Here is a 20,844-nt window from a genome sequence, read left to right as displayed (position 1 = left end):
TCTACAGCCCCCGAGTAGAAGCAATGAAGGATCCTCAGCGACACTCTGAATTTCCTCAGTTATCTAAGGTGGTAAAGGTGCTGCTTTGCCTTACCCACCAGTGCGGCAATGTGCGTTGCCCACGTCAGATCCTCTGTGATGCGGACTCCCAAGTATTTGAAACTGCTCACCCTATCCACAATAGACCCATTTATCTCCAGTGGCGTGTACGTCCTTGGATGTTTAGCTCTTCTGAAGTCCACAATCAGCTCCTTTGTTTTAGTGACATTCAAGAGGAGGCTATTGTCCTGACACCAGAGTGCCAGATCAGCCACCTCCTCCCGGTAGGCCTTCTCATCGTTGTTGGAGATCCGGCCCACCACCACAGTGTCATCAGCAAACTTGATGATGGAGTTTGAGCTGAACCTGGCCCCACAGTCATGTGTGTACAGGGAGTACAGTAGGGGGCTAAGGACGCAGCCCTGGGGGGATCCTATGTTCAGGGTGAGGGAGCTAGATGTGTGTTCCCCCATCCTGACCACTTGGGGCCTGGCAGTGAGAAAGTCCAGGACCCAGGCACACAGAGGGGTGCTAAGCCCCAGTTCCAGCAGCTTCTCAACCAGTCTGCTGGGGACTATTGTGTTGAATGCTGAACTAAAGTCAATGAACAACATCCTCACATAGCCCCCCTGGTTGTCCAGATGAGAGAGAGCGGTGTGTAGAACCTGGGAGACCGCATCATCCGTGGACCTGTTCGGACGGTATGCGAACTGTAGTGGGTCCATGTTGCGAGGAAGGAGGGCGCAGATGTGCTTCTTGACTAGCCTCTCGAAGCATTTCATGACAACAGAGGTGAGGGCCACCGGTCGGTAGTCATTTAAACACGCTGGAGAGGCATTCTTTGGCACCGGTACAATGATGGATCTTTTGAAGCATGCAGGGACCACGGACTTTGCCAAGGAGAGGTTGAATATTGTGGTGAGCACTGGAGCAAGCTGAGTAGCACAAGACTTTAGTACTCGCCCAGATATACCATCTGGGCCTCCAGCTTTCCTCGTGTTCACACGCGTCAGAGCCCACCTCACCTCATGCTCGGACACCGAGAATCTGTGCACATCCCCGGTGATGGATCCCCCTCCAGCCTCGCTAGCCAGCGCCCCTTCGGTGCTGTTTTTAGACGGCGAGCTGGTGGTGTTACCCATCTCAAACCGTGCATAAAAAGAGTTCAGGTCATCAGCTAAGGAGGAGCCGGCACTTCCGGTTGAGGGGGTGCTGGACCTGTAGCTAGTTATTGTCCGTAGCCCCTGCCAAAGGCGCCTGGTGTCCTGCTGCTCCATCTGTGACTCCATCTTGTCCCGGTACCTCTTTTTTGCAGTTCCACTGCATTCCTCAATTCCCTACCATTTACCCTGTACGTCCTTTTTTGATTTGTCCTACCAAAATGCAGCACCTCACACTTATCAGCATTAAACTCCATCTGCCATCTTTCAGCCCACCCTTCCAAAAGGCCCAAGTCTCTCTGTAGACTTTGAAAATCTACCTCACTATCAACTACACCACCTATCTTAGTATCATCTGCATATTTACTAATCCAATTTGCCACACCATCATCCAGATCATTAATGTAAATGACAAACAACAGTGGACCCAACACAGATCCTTGGGGTACTCCACTAGACACTGGCCTCCAACCTGACATACAATTGTCAACCGTTACCCTCTGGTATCTCCCATTCAGCCATTGTTGAATCCATCTTGCAACCTCACTATTAATACCCAACGATTTAACCTTCTTAATCAACCTTCCATGTGGAACCTTGTCAAATGCCTTACTGAAGTCCATATAGACAACATCCACAGCCTTGCCCTTATCAATTTCCCTGGTAACCTCTTCAAAAAATTCAAGAAGATTAGTCAAACATGACCTTCCAGGCACAAATCCATGTTGACTGTTTCTAATCAGGCCTTGATTATCCAAATAATTATATATATTGTCCCTAAGTATCTTTTCCATTAATTTTCCCACCACAGACGTCAAACTAATAGGTCTATAATTGCTAGGTTTACTTTTAGAACCTTTTTTAAACAAAGGCACAACATGCGCAATGCGCCAATCTTCCGGCACCATCCCCGTTTCTAATGACGTTTGAAATATTTCCGTCATAGCCCCTGCTATTTCTGCACTAACTTCCCTCAATGTCCTAGGGAATATCCTATCAGGACCTGGAGACTTATCCACTTTTATATTTTTCAAAAGTGTCCGTACCTCCTCTTCTTTAATCCTCCTAATTTCCATCACTACTCTACTTGTTTCGCTTACCTCACATAATTCAATATCCTTCTCCTCGGTAAATACCGAAGAAAAGAAATTGTTTAACATCTCCCCCATTTCTTCCGGCTCAGCACATAGCTGTCCACTCTGACTCTCTAATGGACCAATTTTATCCCTCACTATCCTTTTGCTATTGACATATCTGTAGAACCCCTTGGGGTTTACTTTTACATTACTTGCCAAAGCAGCCTCATATCTTTTTTTCGCTTTTCTAATTTCCTTCTTAAGATTCCTTTTACATTCTTTATATTCCTCAAGAACCTCATTTACTCCCTGCCGCTTATATTTATTGTATATCTCCCTCTTTTTCCGAACCGTGTGTCCAATTTCCCTGGAAAACCACGGCTCTTTCAAATTATTATTCTTTCCTTTCCACCGAACAGGGACATAAAGACTCTGTACTCTCAAAATTTCACCTTTAAATATCCTCCATTTCTCTATTATATCCTTTTTATAAAACAAAAATTTCCATTTCACTCCTTTTAAATCCTTTCTCATCTCCTCAAAATTAGCCTTTCTCCAATCCAAAATCTCAACCCTTGGTCCAGATTTGACCTTCTCCATAATGATATTGAAACTAATGGCATTGTGATCACTAGACCCAAAGTGCTCCTCAACACATACCTCCGTCACCTGACCCATCTCATTTCCTAACAGGAGGTCCAACACTGCCCCTTCTCTGGTAGGCACCTCTACGTATTGTTGCAAAAAACTATCCTGCACACATTTTACAAACTCCAAACCATCCAGCCCTTTAACAGAATGTGATTCCCAGTCTATATACGGAAAATTGAAATCACCCACAATCACTACTCTGTGCTTACTACTAATATCTGCTATCTCCTTACATATTTGCTCTTCCAATTCTCGTTCCCTATTTGGCGGTCTATAATACACCCCTATAAGTGTTGCTAAACCTTTCTCATTTCTGAGTTCCACCCAAACAGCCTCCCTAATCGAGCCTTCTAGTCTGTCCTGCCAAAGCACTGCTGTGATATCCTCCCTGACAAGCAATGCAACACCCCCACCTCTTGCCCCTCCGATTCTATCACATCTGAAACAATGAAATCCTGGAATATTTCATTGCCAATCGCAACCCTCCTGCAACCATGTTTCACTGATCGCCACAACATCATACTTCCAGATGTCAATCCAGGCTCTAAGCTCATCCACCTTTCTTACAATGCTCCTAGCATTAAAATATACACATTTAAGGGACCCATCATTTCTTATTCTCAGTTTATTTCTTTTCCCTTCTTTCTCTCCTACATATTGGGTCTGAGTGTTTCCCTTTTCTGCCTCCTGCCTCACACACTGCCTGTTAGCTATCTGTGTTTGAGTCCCTCCCCCCAACCGTACTAGTTTAAAGTCTCCGCAATTATTTTAGCAAATCTCCCCGCCAGGATATTGGTTCCCCTCAGGTTCAGATGCAACCCGTCCTTTTTGTACAGGTCATACTTCCCCCAGAAGAGGTCCCAATGATCCAGAAACTTGAAACCCTGCTCCCTGCACCAGTTCCTCAGCCACGTATTTATCCTCCACCTCACTCCATTCCTATTCTCACTATCGCGTGGCACAGGCAGTAAGCCTGAGATTATTGCTTTGGAAGTCCTTTTTTTTAACTCTCTTCCTAGCCCCCTAAATTCTCCTTTCAGGACCTCTTCCCTTATCCTACCTATATTGTTGGTACCTATATGTACCACGACCTCTGGCTCCTCTCCCTCCCCTTTCAGGATATCCTGGACACGCTCAGACACATCCCGGACACCGGCACCAGGGAGGCAAACCACCATCCGGGTCTCCCGACTGCGTCCACAGAAACGCCTATCTGACCCCCTCACTATAGAGTCCCCTATTACTATCGCTCTCCTCTTCCTTTCCCTACCCTTCTGAGCAACAGGGCCGGACTCCTTGCCAGAGGCCCGGGCACCGTCGCTGCCCCCAGGTAGGCTGTCCCCCCCAACAGTACTTAAACAGAAGTACTTATTTCCAAGGGGTACAGCCACCGGGGTACTCCCTAGTCCCTACCTCTGCTCCTTGCCCCCCCTAACAGTGACCCACTTGTCTACCTCCCGTGGTCTAGGAGTGACCACCTCTCTGTAACTCCTATCTATAACCTCCTCACTCTCCCTGATCAGACGGAGGTCATCAATCTGCCGCTCCAGGTTCCTAATACGGTCCCTTAGGAGCCCCATCTCGTCACACCTGGCGCAGATGTGGATGTCTGGAAGACTATCAGACTCCCAGATTCCCCACATCCGACACCCAGAACAAAAAACTGCCCTGGCACTCATACTCCCCAAACAAAGCCCCGTGCTCGGTTACTAAACCTACCGCCTGGCCGCTGCTCCAACTGCTCCAACCGCCCACCCAAAAGAACTGAGTGATCTCCTGGGAGAGGCAAAAAACCGGATTAAAAACCCAGGCCAATTTGGGAAAAAAAATCCGGGAAATTCCTCTCCGACCCCAAGCTAGGCGATCGAAACTTGTCCGGGAGATCACACAGGTCTTACACAGCAATCCTTTGTAATTGAATATTGCTGCCGCAATAAACTTCTTTAACAAAGTACAAGCCTCCAGACTCGCCATACCAGACAAATTTTACAACTGAACAGGTTTACTCATGTTTCCAGCCACCAAAGTTATGTGAACTCTGTCTTCCTTGATTGACACTTGGATAATCTTTTTGTCTGTGGTCCTGTTCTCACTTGTGTTCTACTCTGTTGCCAAGGGGATCTAACAAGCTTCAACAGTTAAAAGCAGTTGTTAACAGCTGCTGAGACTTTCTGACGCTTTACCAGACGATTCATTTCTTCATTACCTCCAGTGGATTATTCCAGCTATCTGTGCAAATTGGAACAAAATAATTTCTATCATTTACCAAAATTTGGTTTAAGAGATACCAATATCTGGAAGAGATATGCAGTTATGTAGGATGAGAGGGGATCTTATAGAAACATATAAAATTCTTAAGGGATTGGACAGCACGGTAGCGCAGAGGTAGAGTTGCTGCTTTACAGCGAATGCAGCGCCAGAGACTCGGGTTCGATCCTGACTACGGGCGCCGTCTGTACGGAGTTTGTACGTTCTCCCCGTGACCTGCGTGGATTTTCTCCGAGATCTTCGGTTTCCTCCCACACTCCAAAGACGTACAGGTATGTAGGTTAATTGGCTGGGCAAATGTAAAAATTGTCCCTAGTGGGTGTAGGATAGTGTTAGTGTGCAGGGATCGCTGGGTGGCGTGGACCCGGTGGGCCGAAGGGCCTGTTTCTGCACTGTATCTCTAAATGTAAATCTAAAATCTAGATGCAGGAAACAAGTTCCCGATGTTGGGGGAGTCCAGAACCAGGGGTCACAGTTTAAGAAAAAGCGGTAGACCATTCTGGACTGAGATGAGGAAAAAACTTTTCACCCAGAGAGTTGTGAATCTGTGGAATTATCTGCCACAGAAGGCAGTGGAGGCCAATTCACTGGATGTTTTCAAGAAAGAGTTAGGTGTAGCTCTTAGGGCTAACAGAATCAAGGGATATGGGGAAAAAGCAGGAACAGGGTACTGATTTTGGATGATCAGCCATGATCATATTGAATGGCGGTGCTGGCTCGAGGGGCCGAATGGCCTACTCCTGCACCTATTTTCTATGTCTCGATGTTTCTATGTTCTGCTTCTGAGTACCACGCCTTGATCAGTCAATATAGAGGAATGAGTGTGGAGATCTCACACAGAGTGTGGAGATCTGGGCTGCTTTATGAAGCAACTCTATATTAGCATGCTGAAAAATATTTGTACTAAGAGAGGTTTTGTGGTGCCTGATACTTACAATGATCTGCAAACTGTGTTCTATGTGATACTAAAAAGTTGAAGTGCTTGTCTATTTGAGCAGAGTTGTATGGTCATCCAGGATCGCAGGGTTTCCTCTGGGTGCTCCAGTTTATGCCAGCATCACAAAGAAATATTGCTCTGTTAATTGGCTGCTGTGAATTGCTTCAAAGAGGACCCAATGGGCATTTGTGAGAAAATATAAGTTACAGAGATACAGGGGAATAATGAGAGGGGGAATGGGACTGCTGGGATTATTCTCTGGGCACCTGCATTCATCTGATCGCTTGAGTGGCTGTTATTTGCCATTATAAATATAAGACCAGATGCTGAAGAAGGGTCTTGACCCGAAACATCACCCATTCCTTCCCTCCAGAGATGCTGCCTGTCCCGCTGAGTTACTCCAGCTTTTTGTGTCCGTCTTCGGTTTAAACCATCATCTGCAGCTCCTTCCTGCATAGTAAGTATTCAAACTGCTTATTTTGTGTTACTAATTTCCAAATAATCTTGATGCACGAATAAACTTGCAGTGCATGGTAATTGGTACTGCACCTTCTCCAATGTTGAAATGTTTGTTGACTCGTTTTTTGTAACTGATTACTACAACCGACAAACCACAATGAAACAGCACTGCCCCTCCCTCAGACCAATGGCAGCTTGTTCTGGGCAATTTTAACAGCCACATGGGTTGCTCATGTTTCCTGGTAAGGCGATAGACAGATGAAGTTTTACACCTGACTACGGCTCTCTGAGCCGAACAATTGTAGGATAACACTTACTTTGAAAACAACTGGACATAACTGGGAAGATGTTTTTAAATGATTCTTAACGATTTATGTGCATTCTGTCACAGGCATTCACTATGTTCTTACAATAGTTTGGGTAGGATAACATAATCCCACTTCACTCCAGTGCATTCATTCAGGTGTAAAACTTTATCTGGCTCTGCCCATCATCCTACCTGGAAACGTGAGTAATTTGCCCAGAACAAATTCTGAAATGCCTGATGAAGGACCCCTACCCAGAACATCACCTATCCATGTTCTCCAGGGATGCTGCCAGATCCGCTGAGTTACTCCAACACTTTGTGTCCTTTTGTGTAAATCTGCATCTGCCATTCCTTGTTTTCGCTCCCTTCAGCATTAACTGATGATATAGGGGAGAGGCAACACCATTTCATTATGATGTAATTGTTATAATGCTTCACTGACTGAAAGTGTGTCTGGAAACAATTAACTAACAAAGCTGTAGTGTTTAATGAACCCCCACCCACTCCAGTTAATATGCACTGCAATTTTGTAAATACATTCAAAATGGTTTGGAAATTAATTACACAGAAGGAGTAACACAATTATTTAAAGTGGTGTAGTGGTAGAGCCGCTTCCTCACAGCGCCAGAGACCCCAGGTTTGATCCTGACTGTGCAGAGTTTGTACATTCTCCCTGTGACCACTTGGATTTTCTCCGCGTGCTCCAGTTTCCTCCCACATCCCAAAGACGTGCAGGTTTGTCGGTTAGGTTTTAACAATAGCAACAATGGAGTTTTTCTTGCAAATGCCAAGTGCACTTCACTCAACTACCACTGCAAGTGACGTGCTTAGGGATGCCAACTTTCTAACTCCCAAATACGGGACAAGGTGATGTCACCGCCCGCGCCCCATGTGACCTCACCCAGCCAGCGGCCACTTGCTCCCGCTCCACCAATGATGACCGCCCGGGCCGAGAGGTGGGTTGCAACCTCCGTTAGGCAAAAAAAATCATCCCCGCTCCCCGAACACATTCAGCCCCGCTCCCTGAACACGCTTGGCCCCGCTCCCCGACCTCTGTTAACGTTAACGAGCTCCATTAGCCTACTGTCCAGGCCTACAGTTGCAGGATCTACAGCGGCCCATGGGCCTAATACAGGACCAGGGCGGTCCCGTACAGGACAAACAAATTTAGCCCAAAATATGGGATGTCCCGGCTAATACGGGACAGTTGGCAACCCTAGACGTGCTGCCTCACCTAGAATGACTGCTTGAGTCCCTGGATCTTTGGAAGGAAAGGAGATAAACGTGCAGGGAGAGCAACTCTGGGAAAATGCCATTAAATGGGAAATCCTATGTGCTGATAGAAGAGTGGATCAAGAATTTACAGAGGGAAGAGCCCCTTTGCATGATGATAAGAGGTGGGGAGGGTAAGATTTATCTGGTGATGATATCCCATGGAAAGTGGTGGCAATAATGATGGCTGATCTGATGAATATGGAGGCTGATGGGTGGAAGGTGAAGTCAAAGAGAATCCTATCTTTGTTCTGATTAGGGGGAGAGAAGGTAAGAGCGAGTAAATAACCATATCATATCATATATATACAGCCGGAAACAGGCCTTTTCGGCCCTCCAAGTCCATGCCGCCCAGTGATCCCCGTACATTAACACTATCCTACACCCACTAGGGACAATTTTTACATTTACCCAGCCAATTAACCTACATACCTGTACGTCTTTGGAGTGTGGGAGGAAACCGAAGATCTCGGAGAAAACCCACGCAGGTCACGGGGAGAACGTACAAACTCCTTACAGTGCAGCACCCGTAGTCAGGATCGAACCTGAGTCTCCGGCGCTGCATTCGCTGTAAAGCAGCAACTCTACTGCTGCGCTACCGTGCCGCCCTTGTTTGCTCCATGTTTGCTCTCCACAGACATGGTTGTATTTTTCAGTTTCAGTTTTTACTGTGGAGGAAGACATGAAGACTGGGGAACATGGGATAGTTAAGGGGGATGTCTTGAGGACAGTTTGGATTAAGGTAAAGGATGTTCTGGATGTCCAGACGTATGAAGGTAGATACATTTTCAAGGCCTGATCAGATATTTCTGAGGACACTGTGGGAAGCTAGAGTAGGAAATGCAGACACCCTTGCTGAGAAATATAAATTATCATTCGACACGGATGAGGTGCCTGAGGACCGGAGGGTGGCTAATGTTGCGCCTATGTTTTTTGAAGGGTTGCAAAGATGTCTTGAAACTATAGGCCAGTGAGTCTAACATTGGTGGTAGGCACGTTACTGGAGATGAATTTGAGGGATAAGATATATGTGTATTTGGATAGACAGGGGCTGATTTGGGAAGGTTTTTACGTGGGAGATCATGTCATATGAATCTGAGTTTTTTGAAGAAGTAAATGAAAAGGTTGATGAGGACAAAATCATAAATTATGTCTACATGGACTTCAGCAAGGCATTTGATAAGGTTCCGTATGGTCGGCTGCTATGGAAGGTTAGATTACATGGGATCCAGGGAGAGCTAGCTGGCTGGATAGAGAATTGGCTTCATGGAAGGAAGCAGAGGGTGATGGTGGAAGGTTGTTTTGAGCACTGGAGGCCTGTGACTAGTGGTGTTAATGTGCGGGGTCAGTCGGTGCGGACTCGGTAGGCCGAAGGGGCCGTTCCGTGCTGTATCTCTAAAACTAAAACTAAAACAACATTTAACAGACATTTGGACAAGTACATGGATAGGAAATGTTTAGAGGGATATAGGCCAAATGTGGACAGGTGGAACTAGTGTAAATGAGGCATGTAGGTGACATGGACACGTTGGGCTGAAGGACCTGTTTCCGAGCTGAATGACTCTATAAACTAAGTCACACTTTCATCATGCACATATGTGTAATAGTGTCCTGTGAAAAACTAATGTGGGTTTATGCTGTTACTTGGGTAGAGCTGCAACAACTGTGCAATGGACCATTTCATATCTGATCTGGGAGTCCTCTGAGCCTAGACTGGGGACAAATAATGAAATGTTGTTCCTTGCCATCACTCCTGTATTTCTAGTTAAATGAAGTCAAGGTGTAAACAAGTTAAATAAATTCACAAACTATACTCCGATAACTTCTGATGTTTAATATCATTAAATCAATTGGACAGAAAATTACAATATAAATAAGCGGACATGCTGCAGTGAAATACTTTAAGCATAAGGAAAGTATTCCTAGCTAATAGGACATCTCATCTGGTCAAGATAAGCAAATATCAGTAATTTTTTTCAGTGAATTATTTGTACAAACAATAAAATATAAGGTTAGCATAAATACATTCACAAAACAAACAATGACCTGTCTTAAAGGTACAATTTAAAGCTGAATAAAAATGATAACTTGACAATAAATATGGGAGTGAAACAATCTAAGTTTATAGTTTCTGTCAATGCTGTATTTATAATTTAGAATTGAATTTAAATCCGTTTTCACAAGAACAATAGAAATAGGAGCTGGAGTTGACCATCAGAGTTTTTACGCCTGCCCCACCATATAATACGATCAGGTTTGATCTGTGCTGGCCTCAACTATTCTTTGTCATTTCTCCATAACCCTCTCTCCTTAATCTATCAAATATTTATCCACCTTCACTTTAAATATTTCTAATTATCCTGCTTTCGTGACCTACCCAGCAGAGGGTTCCAGAAAATAAATAAATACCTTCCTACACACCTCATTTGTACCTTATGGTCTCAGTGAATGGAATATACTTAGTAAGATATCCAATTGCAATCTGCCTGATTTTGAGCACCAGTGAAGTAATTTCAAATGTGAAGTTGGGCAAGACTGTAATCAGTTTATCATCCACACCATGATCTGAATCTGCTCCGTGCATTCAACTGTAATCGGGAGATTAGCCTTGAAGGTATCTATCAATACTGATTATAAATTAACTGAAAACATATTAAATAAATTTGGATCTTAAAGTCCAAAGTAAATCTCCCAGCTTTAACCATTATTTTGGCAGCACCAAACAGAAATCAAAAGGGATCAGGTTTAAGGAAGTCATGTAGCATAGCAATGGCCTTTGGCCCACCATATTTTTTTATTTTCATATTTCAGATACAGCGCGGAAACAGGCCTTTTCGGCCCACCAAGTCCGCGCCGCCCAGCGATCCCCACACATTAACACTATCCTACACACACTAGGGACAATTTTTACATTTACCCAGTCAATTAACCTACATACCATGTCTGCACTAACTCTGAGGCACCCATTTAGACTAAACCCATTGCATTCTCCCCACATATGAATTCCCCCAAGATTCTACCACTTGCCTATACACTAGGAATAACTTTATCGTGGCCAACTGATCTATCATCCTGTGCATTTTCAGGATGTGGATGAAACCCCACTCGGACACAGGGAGAATGTGCAAATTTCACCAGAGTTCAGGAATGAACTTGGGTCACTGGAGTTGTGAGGCAGCAGCTCTACCAGTTGCTTAAGTTCGAGATCTGACGTACCTGCAGCTAAGAGGCAAATAATTATAACAGCAACACAGCATCAAAATCTCTCTACAACAGGGTTTCTACTACCTCCTTTGTGATCCTGCATGTATCGGCATGCCTCGTGAGATTAGGCACATCTATATATCAAGAAGGTTCTCAATTGATCTTGCTTTCTGTTAATCCTATCATCGGATCATCCCCGTGAATCAAGATGAAGGGGTTAAGACTGGGAGTTTCCCTGCAAGTAAACTAGACTGGATATTCCAACAGCCTCCAAAGCAGGCAGATGTCAAATGCAGTGGAATCAGAGGATGGGCAGAGGAAGTACTCACAGTAAACTCAGCGACTACTGAGAGTGAGATCAACTCTAGATGACTGTACAAACTCTCAGAGGGAAGTGGTGGAGCCTGTGAAGCCCACATTTGGGTATGTCGAGAGGGGTCACAGCATGTTGATTTGTTTTTAGAGCCACAATATATTATCTTCGCGATCCATGCACATTAAATTGTCAGTTGCACTGTATGTTTTTTTCTGCCAATCTACAGGCCGATAGCAACCATTGAATCCACTCCACTTGTAGTCCTCTTTATTTTAATGCCCTCCCATCTCCCCATTTGCTCTCCCTGAGTTTTTTGTTTGAATGTTTGTAAATCTTAGAAACTTTAGAAACATTTAATCTCATGGATTAGTTGAGCAGCTTTTAAGCCCCCGGACAGGACCTCCACTGGTCTGAAGGTCATTCTGTGAATGCAGCTGACCACATGCTGAGAGTGTTGTGCTGGGCAGAGACTGTGCTGTGCAAGTCTGATCATGTGAGAGCTGGAAACCAGTGGGAAGCTGTGTGCTGGAAGAACCAGCATGGTCCACGGACAGGTGACCAATGATCTTGTAGTCAGTGGAAGATTTGTACTTATGTTGTCTAGCAATACTCAATTAAGCCCAAAACACCCTCCTCCAAGTTCCTTACAATTGCTCGTTACGTATACCATTGACTTGGAAATCGTGTCAGAGTCACCAGTGAAGTGTGATAACAAAAAACACCCAGTCCAAATATTCCAACTGATGCAAAACAACCCAGAATGATCGTTTTCCCTTCAGACACAGGAAACAAAAGATTTCCAATTGTGTAAGACTGATATTAAACAACATCATGTGATCAGATTTCCATACTGACTTTTCCAGTACCACAGGGATAAGTAGATATCAAACGTCTTATTCATACTTCCATATTCACATGCTCATTATTTTAAGAAAATAACTGCAGATGCTGGTACAAATCGATTTATTCACAAAATGCTGGAGTAACTCAGCAGGTCAGGCAGCATCTCGGGAGAAAAGGAATGGGTGATGTTTCGGGTCGAGACCCTTCTTCAGACTGCTCATTATTTTGTTTTGTAGCTTGTGTTGTTTTTTTACGTTTAACCACATATTCAGAATGATCAGTGCTGCAGATATTAGTAGGAGAAGGCCCAGAACGATCCAAATGTACATCTGTACTTCCATCCTTCCTGAAACTGAAACACATATAAATGTGAAATAATCAATCATGTTGGATCATGTTTCAAAACTTCAAAGCAACTTCAAGTGGGATTTTCAAATTTTCCCATTCACGTCTTCGCTTCATACATACAGAAGGAGACTTGAAATCCCTATAGAAACAATGCACTGGCTTCTTGGAGTCATAGAGTGATACAGTGTGGAAACAAGCCCTTTGGCCCAATTTGCCCACACTGGCCAACATGTCCCAGCTACACGTTCCACCTACCTGCGCTTGGTCCATATCCCTCCAAACCTGTCCTATCCATGTACCTGTCTAACTTTCTTAAAAATTAAGATAGTCCCAGCCTCAACTACCTCCTCTGGCAACTTGCTCCATACACCCACCACCCTTATCAAGATATAATTCTGTAAAAATCCAACAAAAGTGGTTTATGCTGCAGTCTTTGAAAAAAAATCCCCATTGTACGGTTAAAAACAATTTTGCAAATGTACGGCCTCTGCATTAAGTTCCACCCAATGGGAGTGGACATCCAGGAATGCAAATACTTTCACCACTGATCGTGACCAAATATCAAAAAGAAATGTTGGGCTCTACCCCGATAGTATTCTATGCATTAAATGCTCCAAACAGGAAATTATGAAGAATGAGCCACAATATCTTACAAAGTGCTGTGCTGGTGTACATGAGACTGGAAGTGAATAGATTGACCATTTCCATATTCTTTGTCAAATTCACTGAAAATTCCAAAGAGAAAAACTTATTGCGGAGCAAAAGAAATAACTCACGTGGAATAAAGAGGTTGAATTTCCTGATGATAGTCTGATTGACAAGATGGTTGTGTATTTCAACGTTACAAGATGTCTGTGTGTTCGCAACTTCAAGAGTACTTTGGAGTGAGTAAAGACCATCTTCAGTTTCAGCAAATAAAACATCGGGCTTAAAGAGCACGTCTTCTGCACATTGCCAGAAAACAGATGCTTTAGGATAACCTTGAGATGTTAGAACAAAGGTCACACTGGATGACTGGAGTTTGATCAGCAGGTCCGGCTCCTTGTAGTAAGCTGTAGGTTATAACATAAGTTTGATTAGATTACCCAAACAGAGAAGTACTTTATTTTTGTAATAAATAGCTCATCAAGTTTCTGTATGTATTCAGACATAGCTGAACATATTGGAAATACCACTCTTGCTACACAAGGAGGAACTGGTTATCCTGTAATTACTGTCAGGAATTGACTCAGTTCCTTGGAATATTTCTCATTATAAACACAGGAGGCTTTTGTTAACGCATGGAATATGGAGTCTAGCCAAGTAAAGAACACTAAATCGCTAATGCAAATAAGCTGGTGAGAAATATAAAAACAGACAGAAGGAATTTCTAATCTAAATGGACCTAAAAGAAGTGTATGGCTAAGGTATATTCTATCTCCTGGGGGTCAAAAATTGGGAAATCGTAATATAAAATAAAGAAAGCAGAGGTGGTGAACAAATATTTTGGATGTGTTTACAGTTTCCAAAAAGCAAAAAGACAATCATGATCTCATGAGAAAAGTAGTAGGCAAACTAGTAAGATTAAGGCAAAAGTAGTAGGCAAACTAGTAAGATTAAGATCTTGGAAAACCCCTAGACTTGATGGGCAGCCTTCCAGGATTTTAAAGTGGTTGAAGTCAATGCTTTGGTTATGATCATTGAAAATGTCCTGGATTGCAAAAGTGTTTGTGCGGATTCGGAAAGTGCAAATATAAGAACCCTAATCAAGAAAGTGAGAAGACTAAGCAAGAAGCAAATGCAAGTTAGTCTAATATCTGTCAAATGCTGGAATCTATTATAAAAGAAGTAACAGCAGCACATTTAGAAAATCAGGATGCCACCAAGTGAAGTTGATATGTTTAAATGAAAGAGAGTTAAGAGGACTATTGGAGTTCTTTGAGGTTTTAACAAGCAACGTGAATAGAGGAGAATCAGCTGTCAATGTATTTGGATTTCCACAATGCTTTCAATAAGATGTTACATGAAAGGTATAGCACAAAAGCTCATGGCATTTGGGCCAATGTTTTAGAATGGAGAGAAGTTATCCAACAGGAGGGTTAGGAAAAATGGATCGGATTGGACCCTTCTTCAGATTGAAAGTAGAGGAGAAGGAACTGGAAGTAAGAAAAGGCCGGAACAAAACAGGGCCGGCAACAGATGACCAAGGATGGGTGGAGCCCATAATGGCCCATTGTTAGCTGGGGATGGGATGATAATGAAGGGATACAAGATTGTGAACTGTGGCACTAGTAGGATGATTAGGGTGCGGTGGGTGGGGGTGGGGGGGGGGGGGGTGGTGGAGAGGGAATGCAGGGGTTACTTGAAATTAGAGAAATCAATGTTGATACCATTGGGTTGTGAGCTGCCCAAGCAAAATATGAGGTGCTGTTCCTCCAATTTGCATGTGGCCACACTCTGACAGTGGAGGAGACCCAGGACAGAAAGGTCAGTATGGGAATAGGAAGGGGAGCTAAAATGTTTGAAAACCGGGGGATTGTGTAGGCCAAGGCAGACTGCGTGTAACTGTTCAGCGAAACGATCGCCCTGTCTGCGCTTGGTCTTGCCGATATATAGGAGCATACACCGCGAACAACGGATACAGTAGATGAGGATGGAGGCGGCGCAAGTGAACGTCTGCCTAGACTGAAAGAACTGTCAGGGACCCTGGATGCTGTCCAGGGAGGAGGTTTCAGGACAGGTGTTGCTTCTCCTGCGGTTGCAGGGGTAAGTACTTTGACTTGGATTTTTATATAGATTAACTTTGTGAAGACACATTGCAATTCATTGTGATCAAAATTATTTGCATCTGCTACACATTTTGCCCCAAAAAGACGAACAATAAGAAAATTAGAGACAGCTTACCTGCAACTGTCAATGACACTGTTCCCTTGGCACTTCCCATTGTACTGCTGATATAACACATGTACTGACCAGCATCCTCAACTCTCAGTCCATCCAACTTCAGTGAAACATTGCCATTATTGAATTCCCCTGGAAATAGACTTGTTCTGCCTGAATACTGTTTACTCTGTTGACCAAGCTGATCTTTGCCATAATGATAACTGTGCACCACCTCGTTGTTTTCAGTGCGTTGCCAATTAATTACAAAATGTTCAAGTGAGAAGTCACCGATAGCATTAAAACTGCATCCAAGGATGATACTGTGACTGTGGATACCAAGTATAGCAGTTTTCGGTACAGTGACATCAAATGCATCTGGAAAAAATAATTTTCAAACAACCTCATAACAATTAATGCGTTGACAAAATCATTCAAAAGTTACAGTGCTGTTATTAAAAAACTTAACACCAATGTTAAATGGTCAACACAGAGTAAATCCAGAACTGACTTAGATTCATTGTATAGTCCTGCTGAGATTTACAATATCGGGCAGTTGTGGGGACTAAGTAAATGAAGTAGGTGAACCACAAACACAAAAATGGTAGGATTTAAATTAACTGTTTAAAAGATTAATCTGTAATTTTATCAATTAAAAAAATTAAACTGTTCAATAGTAAAGATGTAGGCATGCAAAATCAAAATGTTCTGAAAGCCAACTGAATATAAATTGTGAACAAATGCTGTAATTGGTGACATCAATATAAGTTTACTGTATGTTGGGCTGTGATCATTTCCAAACATTCTACGTGTCTCAATGATCAACAACTCTGAAAGGACTGCAATTCAAATGCGTAGATTTCTGGCACTTTTAAGGTTCAAATTCAAGGTGACAATTCTCCTCTGACAAAGCTCAACAACAGCCTCTCTTTAAAAAAAAATGCGCAAGCATCCTTTGATGGAGTTGCAAATAAAAAAAATACCTGGATAGCTGAAATATTTTTTTTTAAATGCTGGAAGTACTCCCAGAATGTATCATAGCTGAGATACTGAAAGACGGGAGGGTTCACTTTTGTTTGTCATCTTTATTAATGATCTGGATGAGAATGTAGTTGGTATGGTTAGTAAGTTTGTGGATTTCACTAAAATGGGTGATATAATGGACAATGAAAAAAGTGATTTCAAATTACAACAGGGTCTAGATTATGTGGGAAAGTGAGTCAAGATTTGGCAGATGGAATTTAACACAACTACTGCAAAGTTTCACATTTTGAGAAGTTAAACCAGGGCAAGACTTGGACAGTAAATGGCAGGGCCCTGGAGATTCTTGTAGAACAGAGGGACTTAGGGGTACCAGTACATTAATCCCTGAATATGGCAACACAGTAGACAGGGTCGTGAAGAAGGCATCTGACACACCTATATTCAGTGGTCAGGGCATTAAGTACAAGAGTTGGCAATTTCTGTGTTTTTTTAATAAAGGTTATTGTTTAAATGTTAAATAAATATTAAAGACGACTTACCAGAAACAAATGCATGTCGCCACAGAATGAAAACGTGAAACATGAATTTCATTCCATTATGTGATCCCTGGACAGCAGATGCCTAGAAAATGATTACATTTGCAATTAATAGTAAATCAAATACAAATGTTTCTAAAGGTAATTTTGAAATCTAGTCGCATCAGTTTAATACAATGACCTGTTCACCATAGACCTCTCGATCAGAGGTCCTCTATTAGATTAAAATGGTGCTCACCAAGTTAAAGAGGGGAATCATGTAAAAAATGCCTTATTACAATATTTGTTCTGTGATGCACAGGTTTACTTGTGGACTTTACACATGAGCTGCAAGCATTACGCACCAGAAGCACAAAAGAGAAATGTGGAATTAGCCACCTGGAACAAAACTTTTCCACCTCTGAATAAAGAGTTGGTAATAGCTCCTGTGGTATCAGACAATAGACAATAGGTGCAGGAGTAGGCCATTCGGCCCTTCGAGCCAGCACCACCATTCAATGTGATCATGGCTGATCATTCTCAATCAGTACCCCGTGCCTGCCTTCTCCCCATACCCCCTGACTCCGCTATCCTTAAGAGCTCTATCTAGCTCTCTCTTGAATGCATTCAGAGAATTGGCCTCCACTGCCTTCTGAGGCAGAGAATTCCACAGATTAACAACTCTCTGACTGAAAAAGTTTTTCCTCATCTCCGTTCTAAATGGCCGACCCTTTATTCTTAAACTGTGGCCCCTGGTTCTGGACTCCACCAACATTGGGAACATGTTTCCTGTCTCTAACGTGTCCAACCTCTTAATAATCTTATACTTTTTGATAAGATCCCCTCTCATCCTTCTAAATTCTAGTGTATACAAGCCTAGTCGCTCCAGTCTTTCAACATATGACAGTCCCGCCATTCCGGGAATTAACCTAGTAAACCTACCCTGCACGCCCTCAATAGCAAGAATATCCTTCCTCAATTTTTATGCTGTCCTTGACTTCCCTTGTCAGCCACAGGTGTCTCTTACTCCCCTTAGAATCTTTCCTCCTCTTTGGGATAAATTGATCCTGCAACTTCTGCATTATTCCCAGGAATACCTGTCATTGCTGTTCCCTGCTTGGGCCTCCTTCCAGTCGATTTTGGCCAGCTCATGCCTCTGTAGTCCCCTTTGCTATACTGTAATACTGACACTTCCGATTTTCCCTTCTCCCTCTCAATTTGTAGAGTAAAACTTATCATATTGTGGTCACTGCCTCCTAATGGCTCTTTTACCTTGAGTCCCCTTATCAGATCAGGTTCATTACACAACACTAAATCCGGAATTGCCTTCTCCCTGGTAGGCTCCAGTATAAGCTGTTCTAAGAATCCATCTCGGAGGCAATCCATAAACTCTCTTTCCTGGGGTCCATTACCAACCTGATTTTCCCAGTCTACCTGCATGTTGAAATCTCCCATAACCACCGTAGCATTACATTTGCGACATGCCAATTTCAGCTCCTGATTCAACTTGCACCCTATGTCGAGGCTACTGTTTGGGGGCCTGTAGATGACTCCCATTAGGGTCTTTTTACCCTTACAATTCCTCATTTCTATCCATACTGATTCTACATCTCCTGATTCTATGTCACCCTTGCAAGGGAGTGAATATCATTCCTTACCAACAGAGCAACCCTGCCTCCTCTCCCCACGTGTCTGTCTTTTCTGTACGTTGTGTACCCCTGAATATTCAGCTCCCAGCCTGGCTCTCTTGTAGCCATGTCTCAGTGATTCCCACAACATCATACCTGCCAATGTCTAACTGAGCCTCAAGCTCATCCACTTTATTTTTTATACTTCGCGCATTTAAATACAACACTTTAACTTCGGTATTCACCTCCCCTCTCACACCGGTAACAATTGGCCCTGACCTTACTCTCTTATCCCTTCCAGAACTTCCCTTCCCATTCATTCGAGAGTCCTTTGCAATTTCTCCTGTATTCGCTTCCCCTTTAACTCCATCTTCATATTCCCAATTTGTCAACCCCTTCCCCCCACTACTTAGTTTAAAACCACACAGATATCATAAAAGATGCCTCCTCAGGGAAGGGAGTTTATGTTTTGGTTTATTTTAGTTTAGAGATAGAGCATGGAAACAGGCCCTTTGGCCCATCAAGTCCACGCTGACTAGCGGTCACCTGTTCACACCGGTTCCATGTTATCCTGCTTTTGTATTCGCTCCCTACACATTAGGGCAATTTAGAGAGGCCAATTAATCTATAAACCCACATGCCTTTGGGATGTGGGAGGAAACTCACACAATCATGGACAGAACATGCAAACTCTATACTGACAGCACCCGAGGTCAGGATCAAACCCAGGTCTCTGGTGCTGTCTCTTCAGCTCGACCAGCTGTGCCGCCCTTTGTGAATCATAACCATATTTAGTGCCACAACTTAACTTTCTGTCGTGACCAAGTTCTTGTAAACAATCAATTTAATTTACATCAAGGTCGTGGAAGCCTTTGATTCTCTACCATGGAACGGGACATTGCAGAAGATGTAAACACTGCTGGCCCAGTGGAGCAGCTGGTAAAGCTGTTGCCCCAGTTCCAGTGACAGGCTCCAGATGATTCAGCTCTCAGGAAAGTCAAGTCAAGTCAAGTCAATTTATTTGTATAGCACATTTAAAAACAACCCACGTTGACCAAAGTGCTGCACATCTGACTAGGAAAAAAAAGAAACATACAGTGGCAGGCAGCCAAACACAACGGCGCGGCCATCTTGAACAAAATGTTAATTCAATCACCCACAGTCCAACAATAAAAGCACTAAACAGGCACCCAAATTACCCAACCCCAAAAACCCCCCAAAACACAGTCCAACAATAAAAGCATTAAATAGGCATTCAAATCACACACCCCAAAACCCCCAAAAACACAGTCCAACAATAAAAGCATCAAACAGGCACTCAAACCACCCAACCCCAAAAACACACAAAAAAGAAACATCCATCAAAGAAACATCCATCACAGTGAGTCTCCTCCAGTCCTCTCTCTCCTCACTGTGATGGAAGGCCACAATGTCTTTCCCTTAGGAAAGATCCTAAGCTTCTCCTTGAAGCACACATTGCACGCGCACACACACACAAAGTGTGCAGCAAACACACATCACATACCGCACAGCATGGAGCACATAAAACATAACATTCACGCACAAAATGAAAAGCATTTCTTCCACTCTCGAGTCCAGTTCCGGGTTTACAGCACAGAGTATTTAACAATATGAAAAAGAAAACTTACCATTTAACTATTCACTCAGCAACTTTGTGGTTCCGTCCTTCTTCTCCTGTGCACTGACTGAAAATGTGTTCAACCCACAATCTAACAGCTTTATTATTGGGAGTAGCCAAAGTATAATGTGTTACGGTTGCCACGGCAACAGTTGTCAACCTTGACGTATGACATTATCTTCTAAAAGCAATCCCAGAAACTGTAAAATAATACAGCACGGGACATAGGGTAAAGGCAATTACTTGATTCAAGAGTCAAGAATGTTCTTTTATAATAATAATATTAATTTATTGTCATTGCAACGAGTACAACGAAATTAAAAAAATAGCCAATCCTGA

At 43.2% G+C, this 20,844-nt stretch overlaps 1 protein-coding gene across 2 annotated transcripts; it reads right to left on the bottom strand.

Annotated features, from left to right (window-relative positions):
• Positions 1–10,004: 10,004 nt before the first annotated feature.
• On the bottom strand, positions 10,005–20,534 carry LOC144606842 (CD276 antigen-like). 2 transcript variants are annotated; one of them, XM_078423266.1, is made up of 5 exons: positions 20,516–20,534; positions 17,263–17,344; positions 15,764–16,117; positions 13,657–13,932; positions 10,005–12,884 (listed from the first exon to the last, which is right to left on the bottom strand). In XM_078423266.1, the coding sequence occupies exons 1-5, from the start codon at positions 20,516–20,518 to the stop codon at positions 12,685–12,687; spliced, it is 915 nt and encodes a 304-aa protein (XP_078279392.1). In that variant the 5' UTR covers positions 20,519–20,534; the 3' UTR covers positions 10,005–12,684. The 2 variants fall into 2 exon arrangements, with proteins under 2 accessions (XP_078279392.1, XP_078279391.1); XM_078423265.1 differs by lacking the exon at positions 20,516–20,534 and adding an exon at positions 19,751–19,780.
• Between the last annotated feature and the right edge of the window lie 310 nt (positions 20,535–20,844).

This window comes from Rhinoraja longicauda, chromosome 27, assembly GCF_053455715.1.
Source record: "Rhinoraja longicauda isolate Sanriku21f chromosome 27, sRhiLon1.1, whole genome shotgun sequence".
NCBI lineage: Eukaryota > Metazoa > Chordata > Chondrichthyes > Rajiformes > Arhynchobatidae > Rhinoraja > Rhinoraja longicauda.
This window is presented reverse-complemented; position numbering and strand designations above follow the sequence as displayed.

Excerpts from the sequence above, each read along its gene's own strand:
- LOC144606842 (XM_078423265.1), bottom strand. Across the intron at positions 16,118-17,262 it reads GCGACATGCATTTGTTTCTG|ATGCATTTGATGTCACTGTA; the intron begins GTAAGTCGTCTT and ends TATTTTTTCCAG. Across the intron at positions 13,933-15,763 it reads AGTGTCATTGACAGTTGCAG|CTTACTACAAGGAGCCGGAC; the intron begins GTAAGCTGTCTC and ends TATAACCTACAG.